The sequence below is a fragment of the Penaeus monodon genome, chromosome 17, assembly GCF_015228065.2.
Source record: "Penaeus monodon isolate SGIC_2016 chromosome 17, NSTDA_Pmon_1, whole genome shotgun sequence".
Classification (NCBI taxonomy): domain Eukaryota; kingdom Metazoa; phylum Arthropoda; class Malacostraca; order Decapoda; family Penaeidae; genus Penaeus; species Penaeus monodon.
This window is the reverse complement of record NC_051402.1, coordinates 1108091-1123398: the sequence shown is the minus strand read 5'-3', so window position 1 is coordinate 1123398 and position 15308 is coordinate 1108091. Positions and strand designations below refer to the sequence as shown.

Sequence of the window (15308 nt, the reverse complement as noted above, 5' to 3'; positions counted from 1 at the left end):
AAATTTATTTAAAAAAACCCGATAACCCAGTTCTACGATCAAAAAAAAAAAATTTTTTTAGGGAAATCAGTAATCCAGAGGTTAGAATGGAAAATTCTCAGAAAAAAAAATTCCACCCAGCCCCAGTTTTTTTTTTCTCTTTATTAAATTATAAGAAAAGTGAGCACAGCAGTGCAGTTTTATCGGTTCACATTTAAAAACCCCTTCTGCAATGACCCTTTTTCCCTTTTGAAAAAATTTACCGTGGTATTTTAAAAATTTTGCGACTGATAGTAATAGAAGATTTAGATATGAAAAGGTTTAGATACAGATGATTAAAAATTCCGTGTGTATTATATTTATATATTTAATATGTAAAAATTTATATATTATAATATTATATATAATAATAATTTTATATTATATGAAAATTACACACATCCTGCAGCTGCACACCACCACACACACCACCCAACACACACCACACACCCACACACACAACACACACACACACAACACACACACACCACGCGCGCGCGCGCGCCCCCGGCGCCCAACCCCCCCCCCCCTACACAACACCCCCACACACACCCCCACACACACACCCATACACATACACACCACCACACACACACACCCACACCACACACACATATATTATATATATAATTATATATTTATAAATATAATATTTAAAAAAATTATATATATAGTGTGTGGTGGTGTGTGTTGTGGTATCATCACTATTTATATGTATCTTTTTTTAACGGTGGGTTTCATGCTAGCCGCCGTGGTCCAGCATGATACTTAATTGGGGTTTTTTCATGTTTTGATCTCTTGGAGTGAGTACGGGGTGGGGCCCCCATTCCTTCCCGATTTATATGTAACATATATTATATATATGTTGTATATATTTGTGTTAAGATATTTTCATTATGTATATATGGTGTTTGTGTGTGTGTGTGTGTGTGGTGGGGGTGTGGTGTGGGGTGTGTGTGTGTGTCCGTGAAAAATTTAAACCCACCACCTCCCCCCCCCCAAAAAAAACCCCCCCCACCCACCCCCCCACCCAACACCCCACACACACACACCACACACCACACACCCACACACACCCACACCACCACCACACACACCAAAATTTTCTATATAATATAATATATAATATATATATAAAATATAATATATATAAAAAAATTATATATATATATTAATATATAATATAAAACACACAACACACACAACACACATATATATTAATAAAATTAATAAATAAATATATATAATATAATATTATTATATATATATATATATTGGTTATATATATATATTATATAAAATTATATATATATATATATATAATAATATATATATATTAACACACCAACACATTAATATATATATATATAAAATTATATTTAAAATAATATATATATATAATAATAATAAAATACAATATTAAAAAATATTATATATAATAAAATTATATATATATATATATAATATAATTAATATTTTATAAAACAATTTTTTTCATTTACTATCTGTAATTTGTGTACACACACACAACACACACCCCAAACCCCAACACACACCCACACCACACACACCCCACACACACACACACACACACACACCACACAAGCAGACGCCCAAGATGTCTTGACCCCTTTTATTAATAGTTAAGGGATACGCTGCGCCGAGGAACGAGGTGTTGTCCTGGGTCCCCGCGGGGCTCCCCTGTCATCCCCTACAGTGGTCTAAGAGGCATAATCACTGTTCCCCTAGGCAATCATTGGGGATGAAATTGTTTCAAAAAATGCAGCTCTTGTGGAAGGGAAGACAAAAAACATTGGGAAAGTTTAAATGGGGAAAAAGAGACGAATAAAATGGAAAACAATGGACATACTTATAGTCTTGTGTGTGGGGATATATGCATTGACAAAACGTAAGTTATCAAGTCATTTAGAATTAACAACGATAAATAAATAAAATTGACATCATTTTCTAACTCACTATATAAAATGGGGAACGTGTGTGGTGTTTTGGTGTGGTGTGCAAACTATACATAAAAGAACCATGTATTTTTATATTCAAAAGGTTAAACCCTTCCTTTCTATGTGGAATGGAGCGGGTACTTAATTACCTCGACGCCCTATGGGAACATATAAAACGTAGGTGTCAGTTACCAAACTCGATGGTGTACTCCGATAAAACCATTATGATGTAAGTTCATTTAAACACGCTCTTATAAGAAGTTTTTTTTTTATCGGGAAATTGAAAGATGAAGTAGTCTAAGATTACAAACCCCAAAAAAGTAGTAATCTCTTCGTTCAGTCATTACCCAATTTAAAGGGAAATTTTGAACATATTTAGGGAGAAAAGTTGAGAAAGTTAGATGTTTTTTAGGGATTTATTCACGCTTTGAGAAAAGAATTTTTCCAATTTTTTTGACTATGAAATGTACTCGTTTGCGGGGTAAGACAATAAACTGCCCGGGGTTCCCCTTTGAACAAGGTAGCCCCCTACTCTCCCTATCCCGGGGTTGCTAAACGTGGGCAGCAGGGCAGTGGATATGGTGAAAACCCCTTTGGTTCTATGTTTATGGTTTCAAAAACATACTGGCGTATCGCAGGGTAACTGTTTCAAAGCGGCAAAAATAGTTCCTCCTAGTTAGTTGGAGACTGCGATTTGGGGAAGGGAGCCTGGGGATTCCACTAAAACTTTTCTTTTTCCTGAAAAAGCTCACCCCAATGTTTAAATACAGAAAAAAATTTCTACCCCATCGCCCGTCCGGGGTTAAAAGGGCGGTTATCTGGGAAACCGGGGTGACAATGTAAAATGCATGGGGAAGACAAGAAAACATGTCCAATTAAGAAAACTTTAAAAATGGAAACGGGAACGTAGGAAAATTTAAAGAGATGGGTAAATTTCATACTGTCTGTAACGAGATGGTAATACAACATTCAAATACTGGGAAAGCAGTGAGACAAATTGGGAAAAGTAATGGAATTTTCAAAACTAAAAAAAAAAAGACAGTTTTTTTTTCTGGAAAAGCAAAAAAATTATGTCGGGTTTTGCTATGATTTCACAAAAAAACTAAAAATGCCTAATTGGGTACAGCCCAAAAAAGATCGCATTTAAGTCGAATAAAAGCAAAACCAAAACATTAGATTTTTACAATACCACGCAAAAAACCAACCTTGCAAGGATGAAAAATGGATTTTTTTTTAAACACTCCCCAAAAAAATTTTAGACACAATCCCTACAAGATGTAAAAGTAATTAGGGAAAAACTCAACCCCAAAGTAGGAAAAATGATCTAAAAATGAATTAAAATTCCCCTTTGGAATATAAAAAAAAAAGTGAGATTTGATTAAATTTCTTAGTACAAAAAAATCTAGTTATACCAACCATTGTTCCAACACCACCCAACCCCTTGTACAGGGGTTTTTTCCCCAGACAAAAGAACACGTAACCAAATTGATATTGTTAAAACCGAAGGGAAAATTGTATAAAAATGAAAAAAGACGGGTGCCGCTGCGACAGTGACCCCATACAACTATCGTTTTCAAATAAGCCCAAAAAGATGGAGCGCCAACTCTCCAAAAGCTCGACAAAACATCTCTTACAACAATTACGAATTCAGTGTAAACAAATTTAAATTTGCTCAATCATGTGAAATGATAAAACCCAAATGGTTGGGAAAAAGGGAAAAAACCCGCAAAGCGCGTTTAAAAACTATCGCCAAAAAGAAAAACAATTCCCCCGGGTATCTAAAAAAAACACAAAGGAATTGAAAAAAAGATGCCTAAATAAAAGGGGTACAATAATCCAGTTGAAGAAGAATTTAAAAAAAACAAAAAAAAAAAAAATCAAAGTTTATTGCGACGAATAAAAAATTTTTAAAATTAATTTGCCAAGATTTGAAAACTTTTCAATCAATAGGACAACAAAAGAACTCTCCCAAAGGAGTTAAAAAACTTTTAAACCAAAATTTTAAACCTCGGGGGACACTATTAAAACGAAGGGGGACTATTTTATTGATGGAAAAAAATCAAATAGATGAAATCAATATTTTTTCCAAACCTATACAAAAAAATAAGATTAACACCAATAATTGACTCAATGAAAACGAAGATACCACCGCCACTGCTAACGAAAATTTTAAAAAGCCCTAAAAGAATTAAAGAATAACAAAAGCCCCCAAATAAAAAACGCAGAACTAATCAAAAAACGGGAAAATGTTGAAACTTCTACAAACTTCATCGAAAATTGGAATAAGATGGCCAGAAGGGCTGGTAAATTCCGTCTTTCTCCCATACCCAAAAAAGGGGACGCACTCCCAAAGCAACAATCAGGACATTTTATTTAAAAAGTCCAGCACAAAAATTTTGGAAGATTTTACTGAAAGAATGAAATTAAAGTTAAGAGAAGAAATTGCAGACGAACAAACAGGGGTTTTGCCCCGGGAAAGGTTTCCCGAAACCGATTCTAAAACTGAAATGATCTAGAGAAAAACAAACATCAAAAGCCATACCAGTGTTCTCGTTCTCAAAAACTTTTTATACTGTTGATCACGATTCCCTGGAAAAAACGAAGTATGAAATTTTTCCAAAAAACCCCTATCCAATTAATAAAGGCCATGTATGACCAACCCCAAAAAACTGTAAAAACCCTTTTGGGGTTTCAAATGGTTTGAAGTCAACCCTTGCTTCTGTCTCCGCCCTTTTTAATATAATTCTGAAGCAATTTAAGTGCTCTAAGAATTTTTAAGGAAAATGAGAGTTGGGGGATGCAAAAATCAAAACTAAGTACCCCAGGTTAGTTTTAATTGCCCGCAGTATACTGAACTACACAGCTACTAGAAAAGTTAGAGGGAAACAAACGAAAAACTGGGTTTTTTTTAAAGCAAAAAACAAGACCTGAAAATTCAAAAAATAACCGGCAAAGAACGAGATGAAAAATGTTACAATCAATGGAGTTTGGGAAAATGTGAAAGAGTTTCCTTTCTTGCAGCTGTTTTTTTCTAAAAACCCTAGGGATTCACCGGAAAAAAAGAATTACTATTGCCAAAAAAGCCCAGGCTCTAAAAAAAACTCTGGAAAACCGAAGCATTACCTTTGACAACTGAGGGTTTTTGAACTCATTAGTTTTTCCCAATGCTATAGGTCCTGAGTGTTGGGTGTTTTAAAAAAATAGACAAAAAAAAGTCAATTTTTGAACTGTGGGGGTTACAGACGGGGTCTACTTTTGGCGAAAAAAAACAAAGTGAAGTCTGAGAAAAAAAAAATTGTAAAAACCCGGGTGTTGGAATTTGGGGTCAAAAGGAAACAAAGTTTTTTCGTCTTTTGATGAGAAGTAAAAGTATTGAGAAAACTTTGACAGGGATGGTTAAGGGGAAAAAGGGGAAGAGGGGAAACCCCAAAACAAAATGGCGACATAAAATATTTGCGGGCTGAAAAATGATAAAGGGGGAAAAAAAGGAAAATCGAGTTTGGGGGCGGGGATGGGGAAGGTCCCCGGTCCTCAAAAGAGCATACGTTATTTAGGATATAAAGTACTCGTACTGAATCACCCATAAAGAAAATTTTCAAGACTATATTAAAATACAATGAATACCGTTATAGCATGATTAAAAATGACCCATAACCCTACAAAATAAAAAATGCTTTTCGCTCATCCCAAAAAACCCGGACATCCATCAAATTTAAAAATTATATTTTTCCAAAACATTCATTCTTTAATCTTTGAATGTCTCAAAAACTTTTATTTTTCCTTTTTAAGCCCGGGGGAAAAAAACTGCATGACATGAAGATGGACTCGGGGACAGGGTGGAACGCTGAGGGTTTGCCGCCGGGGTATCGCATTGGCTTCCGTCCTTTATCTCGTCCCCTCTCTTTGGGGAGGATCTTGGTGTCTATAAATTAAGGGGCCGTCTTTTTTTTTTTTAAATTAAATTTTCACAAGCGTCTTTAAAAAAAAAAAACTCTTTTTTCCCCTGAGTTACAGAGCAAAAACAAAAACATAAAGAAACCGCACAGGATCTCATTTTGTCTGGTCTCATTTTAGATGTTCTTAAAAACTTTCCCCATTTACCCCCCCTCCCCCCAGAGTACGGTTTTTGGGTTTATAAAGTTATTTTTAAAAAAAAAAGGCCCTTAGGGCCGGTATAATAAGGATTCATTTAGACAAAATTCAAAATTTTATCAACTTGGGCAGGATCAAAGTACACAATCTTTCTCTTCTAGTCTGTACTGCATAGACAATACTAAGAGAAATACCCGTACTTATCTGAAAAGGACGGGGTAATACCTTTTATTTAGAGTTATTCCCCGTCATTTTATCGAGGGGTTTTTTACGACAGCTTACTGCGTGTTTTGGGGGGGTTTGTAAAAATGGACGTTTTTTTTTTTTTTATGACAGCTGCAATTTTTGTTTCCCCCTTTATCAAAATTAATTTCCCACTCGAAGCGTCAAATGTATTTTGAAGGCTCATCCCAAAAGTAAAAAAACCTCCCCCCACCACCACCACATTAATTTCTTCAACTCAAAAAAAAAAGAAAAAAAAAATATATTATATAATAAAAATTTAATAAAAATTTATTATTATTTTATTATTATTTTATTTTATTATTTTTATTATTATTTTTTTTTTTATTAAATTTTATTATTTATTATTATTATTATTATTATTTTTATTTAAAAAAATCAAATGGCCCTGCCGTAGGATGTGGGACGTGGTGTTTGAGAGTTTTAGGCGATTTTAAACATAACAAGTTAATAAATACAGCATAAAAAGGGACGTAAAGATATGTAAGGGGATTTATTGCGGGCTGAGAGTTTTTAACAGAGTAAAAATAATGTGATATTTAAGTACATACTGAAAAAAACTACCAAGGGATGTTGGTATTTCGAAAAAAACAAAATATATAACGCTAAAAATTATAAAATAGAATACAAATTTACTAATAAGGGGAAGACGTCACTACAATAACACGGCGGAAAATAAACCCGTGTTCGTTTTTGGGGCCATCGTTCTGTCAAAGATTGTCGAAATGGTAAAACAACAGGGAAGGGTTTTGGGGATAAGTGGACACTTTAACTTCGTAAGACATGGAAGTAACCGTCGATAACTCCCTAATGAGAATTTAAAACCTAACACACAAACACCTTTTTACAGAACCAATTTCTCGCAGGGAAACCTAAACCCAAATTTCCCGTTCAAAATCCATACGCAAAAGAAAAGCCCGAAAGAGAAACCGAGCCCAAAACGCGACAGAAAACTTTGCAAAAATCCTTCCAAAAAGAAAAAAGAATCCGTCCCAACCGTGCCCCGTGAAAAAGTTTAAAACACCCAAAAGTTTCTCCCGGAATCGTCAGAAAAACCGGGTTTGTCGCCTACCCCCGCCAACGTATCGGCCCCCCCGCCCCGCTCGCACCCTAAACCCCTCGCAAACCCAAAAGCCGACTTCTCCTGTAACCCAGAGCCCTATCCGTTTAAGGATTTCCTTCCCGGGGGAGGGGTAAACTCCTGGTCGTGTTTTTTTTACTGAAGAGAAAAGGGGAAAAGGATAAAAATAGAACTATTAAAAAGCGGCGAAATATGTGTCAGAGATTTTTTATCTTTTTACTATTACGCCCCGCTAGGGTTTGCCCCCACCCTGTACGTCCCCTGATCGGGGAAAAAATTCCTTCCCCGATTTTTTAAGAAAATGTAAATTATTTTTTCCTTTATGATTTGTCCCTTATTTTTAAAAATTTCATCGTTTGAAACCCCTCTCATTAAAAAAAAGCAAATAGATTAGAAATTTCCTTTTTTTTTTTTTTTTTTTTTTTTTTTTTTTTTTTTTTTTTAAGCTCGCGCTCCCTTGGAAATTACTTACGTCCCCCCCCCCCCCCCCCAAGATAGGAACACAACACATTTTGCCGAAGCTGATATTAAACAATCGGTGCTCTTGCTTTTTCTTTCCCTTGCCCCCCAACAATGGTTTTCTTCGTGGAAATGGGGGCGGTCGACGGAGAGATATTCAGCAACCCCCCTTACTTCGAGAGGGCGCTGAACTGGACAGGCCCTCCTGGTAGAACCCAACCCCGAAGATTATCAGACGCTCACGACCCGCGGAGAAAGGCCTACTCCATCACCTGCCGTCTCGCCCAAAAACACGTCCGGGATGATATTTTCAACAGTTTTTAAGATTACCGAATGAAAGGGTTTATATCATCTCATCGTCAATTTTTTTTTTTTCTTCTTTTGGGTTTATTTAATAGTACTCTTTATAAGGCTGATTACGTACTTACGATTCACCTTTCTATAAACGTAACAAAAATGGGAGGAACATAACAGAAAACCCAAACATCTATCCTGGTAATAAATAAATCTCAGCAAAACTAACCATTTTACATTATTATTATTATTATTATTATTATTATGTTATTATAATAAAATCATCATCATCATCAAAACTACGCTTTTTCACCCCCGCGTTCACCGGCAGGAGGAGCCAGCTCTTCGTCGCCTGGCCCGGACGAAGGAACCGGAGTACCCGTTTGGCGCTTCCCTCTCACGCCATGCTCGCCCCCCCTCACGTTACTGTCGTTTGATTTCCTCTCCCTAGATGTGGAGGGAGACGAACTGGAGGTCAGGGGGTACCCATAATATAGTAAAGATGATGGATTAAATCATTATTGTGACTGTTGTAGTTTTTTTTTTATTTAAATTTTATCAATTATTGTTGTTGTTCTAGTTGTTATCATCTTTCTCATCATCACCCTGCTGTTATTATACATTGTTATTGTTATTATTTCTAATCATTATTATTTAGTACTATTATCATCAATATCACTATTATCATTTAATACATTATTATTGTTAATATAATCATTTCATCATCATAATTATTAAAATCATTATTGTTATGATGATTATCTTCATTGAGATTCTTATTGTTATTCATATTATTCTTTTTCTTTATTACAAATACAGTTGCAGCAGCAGTAACATCAACACCCAAAGATGATACTAATGATAACATTCTGGTTATAATGACGATACTGATGCTGATGCTAATGAGTGATGATAATGATAGCAGTACTCCCCTTTTCACTTTTCACAGTAATTAATTTATATTGAAAAAGAGATATTCAGACTTTTTTTTTTATCTTTATTATTGTTTACTGTTATTGCTTTTTATCACCCTTTTCGTTTTTTTTTTTTTGGAGAAGGGGCCCTAAATTTTCTTTCACAACAACAACCGATAAATTTTTTTTTTGAAGTGATGTTTTCTTTTTTAATTAGAAGTCACCCGGGATCACTTAACATTTGCAGATCCTTTTTGTACAAGAACGACCTTAATTAAAATTTAGCAAAACCCCTCGAAAGGCCTTTGCTCTCGTGAGGGGGTTTGAGGCCTCTTCGCAGTTTCGATATTCACAAAAGCATTTGTTTTGGGGGAAATTTACAAGGAAAACGTATGGGAAAGGATGCCATAGCTGGGCCATCCAATTTAGCAGTTTCAAAGCTGTTCAAAGTTCCAAATTTATTTTTATAAAACATTACTATGATCTTTTCATACATCATTTCTTGTCATTATCTTTTCATCATTACAAGATCATTATCTTATCACATTACTAGATCATTATCACTTTCTAATTATTAGATTTCATCAAATTTCATGACTCCTATTATCATCTTGATCCAAATTTTCATTATTATTTTTTAATATTTTATCAAAAGTTATGTCACTATTATTTTTTTTTGCCAGCACTCAGCCCTTTAAACTTACCCAACGAGATATTTTCTCCCAAACCCCGAAAAAAAAACTGTTTGATATCTAATCTTAGTGTATGACCCTGGGATTCGTTAACGTTTTTTGAAAACTTTCAAAACAATGCTTCAAACTTTCAGCGTTTTATCGCCTGAGGGAAAACCACGTACTGGGGGCTGCAACGGCAAGACTGTTAGCTCCCATACTATCCCCACGGGCCACGGTTTTGTTTTCATTTTACAACTTTTATGTAGGGGGAGTGTAAGAAAGAGGGAAGGAGGGGGGGGGGAGAGGAAAGAAGGGGGGGAAAGAGAGAGGGGGGGGGGGGGTTTAGAATGAGTATTTTTTGGAGGAGGGAGGGAAGAGAGAGGAGGGGGGAGGGAGAAGAGATGGAGGGAGGGAGGGAGAGGAAAGGGGGGGGGAGGGAGGAAGAAGAGAGGGGAGGGGAAAAGGAGAGAGAGAGGGAGGGGGGGAGAGAGAGAGAGAGAGGAGAAGAGAGAGAGAGAGAGAGAGAGAGAGAGAGAGGAGGGGAGAGAGAGAGGAGAGAGAGAGGGAGAGAGAGAGAAGAGGAAGAAGAAAGGGGAGAGAGAAGGAGAGAGAGAGAGAGAGGAAAAGGAGAGAGAGAGGAGAGAAAGAAAGAGAGAGAAAGAAACAGAGAGAGAAGGAGAAGGAAAGAAAAAAAGAAAAAGAAAAAGAGAGAGGGAGAGGGAGAGAAAAGGAGAGATGGAGAGAGGAGAGAGATGGAAAAGGAGAGAGAGATGGGGAAGAGAGAGAAGTGGAGAAGAAGAGAGAGATGATAGAGAGAGAGAGAGAGGAAAAAGAGAGAGAGAGGAGGAAAAGGAAAAGAGAGGTGGGAAGAGGAGAGAGAGATGGGAGAGAGGAGAGGAGCGGGGGAGAGCGAGGCAAAGGGGGCGAGAGCGAGAGAGAGAGAGGGGAGGAGGGGGGGGAAAAGAGAGAGAAAGAGAGAGAAAAGGGAGAAAAAGAGAGAGAGAGGGAAGTAAAAAAACCAAAAACCAGTTTCTTTCAAAGGCGCACTTTAACTCCACGACGCAAAAAAAACCAATACCCACAAAATGGTCTAGCTCAAATCACATTACCCCCCCTTTGTTATCAATGGTGATTATTGCTGCTATTACGAGGTCTTGTTGAAGCATTGACCCTGGTGGCATGGAAACTTTTAAAATTTATCAAGACTTTTAAAAAACCTTAAAAATTTTTTTTTAATTTTAATTCAGTGATCACTCTTACTACTACTATTTATGCGTATATGAAAACACGGACGGACGCTAACACCCACACGCATGTGCGCGCGCAACCACACATGTACACGCAAATAGACACGCACACACGCGCGCGCGCGCGCGCGCACGCACGCACCACGACGCACCCGCACGCACCACCACTGTTAAAAACCACAACCACCCCCCGCACCGCAAAACAATTTAGAGAGGGGTGAGTGATGAGTGGTAGTGGTTGTGTGTGTACAGAAGCTTTACTTAAATTTGCTTGTCTGTCAGAATAATTGATGCATGAGCAATGGAAAATCCCAAATGTGGGTGTCTGTACCCCCTCCCCGGGTTCGATAGGCCCCAATTCAATGATACAGGTTGGGATTTTCTTGACACATACTAGGGGAGGTCTTTGCTTTTCCCCCAGATGTACCCTAATTGCCATTCAAACACTGACTTTTGAAAGGATGTTCCCCCGGGGAGTTGCTTTTCCCCAAATCAAAGGGTTTTTTTGGGGGCTTGAAGACTTACTCAAGTGAAATTAAATGTAACCTTTTTTCCTTTCCCCACCCTATGGGGAGTGCAAAGCCATGTTTGGGGCCGGGGAAGACCCACGTTTTTTTGAAAAAACCCAAAAATTTTTGATAACTGTCCATAGATTATACATAGACCACTTCTCTCACTGTCTTTTTACCATTGCCACTTCCTCACCCTTTTCATTGCCTTTCCAAATAATTTCTCTGAATCTACAAAGCATCCTCTCTACCCCCCAGGTGCTGCAAACCATCCCTTGGAAAAAATACCATTCGCCTATGGGTTTAGATAAACCAGTCAAGGAAGGGGCCCCAAAGTCTTGATTAGCTCAACAGACATATCTTCCTTGGGATTCGTATTATCGATGCTTGGTTCGGTAAAAAGCATCTCATTGAAGAAACATTACATTCAAAGCTACACATGTCTAATATGTTATACATGTCCTCCTAAAAATTATTTGGTGACAGTGGTATGGCATATGAATTACAGCTGTTATTTCACTTTTGCATCTGTACATTATTTTTCATTGGTAACTACATCTTGGGTTTTATATATTTAAACATAAACTTGCAGTGAATCTATTAGATCTGGATCACCATTGTAAAACAGAAAATGAACAAGAAAATTATCAAATTAAATTTTTTTTTAGTGTCATATGAAATGTAGGCTATAGGTATAATGCAGAGTATCATAAGCCAACAGCAGAAATATTTTGAAAACATTTTCAACCAACAAAACGATACGAGAAGAAAAATATGCCGTGCAGGTAAAACATTGTATTTCTGTTATGCCTTAATATTATATAATTCAGCTCTATCATCAGTATAATCAATTCAAATAATAATTGCAGTAGTAATGTTTATCTTCAGACAATAATGAAATACTAAGCATCAATACTATTGCTGTATAGTAATGTTGGCTGCAGATATTTACCACAATCTGTGATCTGGAAGGCACATTTCATGGAAAGTCTATAACATTCATTGCTAATAATTAAAGGAAATATCGTTTTAATAATAAAAGATAGCACTAATATTGTAGGTGTAATCAAATTTTAATATCTTATGCGTATGCTCTGGTAAGATTTGTATTTTTTTTTCCTGAAAATATTAGGTCCTGGACTATAGCCTGAAACACAATACATCTAGATGATTTATAAAATAAATACACAACTGCAAAATCTGCACTCTGTTTCCAGGTTCATTATCCATACAATTCTTATTTCCGCAAATGCACCAATCTTAATTTCTTTTATATAGCCACTGAGTTAGAAAAGGCCAAACTAAAAATTTAACAAGAACATATCCAACAATAAAGAATCTAATGAAACCATCTATAATCATTCCATTTTTTTATTCACAACTATACATTTGATGAGTTTGTACATATGATGAAACAGTGAACTTGTAAGTTGTTTCTTTACCCTTAAAAATAGTAAAACTAATAAATTTGCTTTCTTCCCTTTCAAAATACTTATTAAGACAGGATGTACCATAGATAAAGACTACCAGTAGATTCCATGAGAATTAAAAGGGGTAATCTTTTCAGCTGGCTTCATGCTGACTTCTTGATTTTTTTTCCAAACCCGAGACGTTGATGATGCTGATACGGAATGGAGATAACAGAACCAAGGCAATACAGCTGGAGTTCCGTTACTCATCATCTTCCTCTTCAACGGGCTGGTCGTAGCGGTGCTTGATGTGCTTCCACAGTTTCTGTTAGGGAGAAGAGAAAAAAATGAAAAAATCTGCAAATTTTCATGGATGGAACCCCTTAATTTACAATAAATATGTTGATTGTTAATAAATACAGCTTCACATTTCCAGTGCAATGCTATTGCTGGACAAAGAGAGAGAGAGAATATCCTGGTTATACAAATTTCAATCTGGAGCTACTGGCCTTGTTAGAAGCTTATGCTTCAGACCTATCTTGTACAATAACTTAATAATCTGTACAACAGTAGCAAATTTTCTCACATAATCTGATAGTATGTTTAAGACAATATGTAATAATACATGTTTTTTACAACAGTATTAAACAAAATGATAATACAATATTTCCCTATTTATTTTATCTCCTGCTATAATCAGTCTCAACCTAAAAGCTGGAAAAAGGTAAAAGGGTACATATAGAATCTTTCAATAAGAGAACAAACTCCAGAAAAAAACATTATTAGGGAAACGTGTGGAAAGAATTCTATGACATGAGGATCACGTAATCCTCAGTCAGCTTGATCCTGCACACAGGTAAATCCACACCTCACCTTATGGGTGTTCACACTATCTTGGAGGGGGTGATATCAACTTTTAATCTCATGTAGTGGAGAATTCAATATATAGAAAGAATTCTATGACATGTTTATGACTCAGATTGTTTTCATATTTTGTAGGTATGATTTAACTTGAGAGCAACCGAAACTCATCAAGTGTAAGCCAGGTAAGACTGGGACAAAAGCTGCTGCAGAGAGAGAGAGAGGGCGGGGTGTTGTTAGACCTATCAGGTCTGTTTAAGATATGTGTGGGCCTGGCATCTGTGGGAGTTCAGTGCACATATATGGGGGATGGGGGTCCAAATTCCTTAAATAAACTAAATTGTTGCAAGGTGTAAAAGTGCATGGAAACGGGCACTAAGTGATTCATGTAAAAAATATATCTAAAGACATAAGAGCAAGCTATGGTAAATCATAAAGTAATCTATAAAGTTGAACATGACAAATTCAATACCATTTAAACATTTAGCATTTTGTAAAAACAATATATAGGAAATACATGCCGGAACTGCCTTTCAAAGACCACTTTATTTGTCTTTCTTCACCAATGCCCAGTCTAGAATAGCACAAACAGGGGAACCACTGCCATGCAATGTAGGCAAATGAGGGTATGCCTCCCTACCATATTACATATATTGACATGTAAACTCCCCCAAAAGGGCCACCCTATCTTGTCCACAGTGATATTTTGGTTTGCCTGTAAATGCTTTAAAGGTAAGCTTTTTTTTCCCAAATGGCCAAGACAGGGGTTGTTAGCGCCTTATAGGGTTAAAAACTTAGCATAATTCTAAACTTAAAGCCTTTAAATTTTGACCCCCAATTTTTATTCACTTCAGGGAAAAATTTCCCTGAAAAAAAATCAAGAAAAGGGAAAAGGGAAATCACATAGACCTACTAACTGACTCCTTGGTGGTTTTGTGTAAAGACATTTCACTAAATAATACTAGCCTACATCACATACTGCCAGTGGCATAGGGTTAAAGGCAGTTTTTTTTCCAAAACCAAAAAAAGCAAAAGTAGGTTAAAGACCTATATAGTCTTTTGGGTTACAAATTTCAAGTATTTTAACAAAAATATTTAACCAATTCAGACAAAGTTGTGTGTTGGGGGGGGGGGGGGGGGGGGCAGGTTGATTTTGTTTGGCGCTTTCCCTGAATTTCCCGTCTGCCACACATGAACCACAGCTGGAGGTGGGGGTGTTTCATGTTTTTCTCTCTCTTCTCTCTTTCTTCCCCTCCCTCTCTCTTCTCTCTCTCTCTTCTCTCTCTCTCCACACACACAAAAAAAACAACAAACAAACAAAAAAACAAACAAAAACAAACAAAACAAACAAACAAACAAACAAAAAAACAAAAAAAAACACACACACACACACACACACACACACCACACACACACCACCAAAAACCCCACAAAAGTGTATTTCTATGATGACTGAAAAATTGCCTACTACTGAAGGCCCCTCCTTAAGCATTGCCATGACCTCTCACTTCATTTCATAAAGGGCCAACCAACCATCACTAATGCTCTT

The 15308-nt window shown here is 36.5% G+C and overlaps 1 protein-coding gene across 1 annotated transcript in view; it reads left to right on the top strand.

Annotated features, from left to right (window-relative positions):
• LOC119583871 (protein Star-like) overlaps positions 1-11831 on the top strand; it is a 16974-nt gene extending 5143 nt beyond the window's left edge. Inside the window, exon 5 of the mRNA XM_037932595.1 lies at positions 11748-11831. Coding sequence (XP_037788523.1) covers positions 11748-11831 — 84 coding nt within the window. The remainder of the gene's footprint in view (positions 1-11747) is intronic.
• The last annotated feature ends 3477 nt before the right edge of the window (positions 11832-15308 follow it).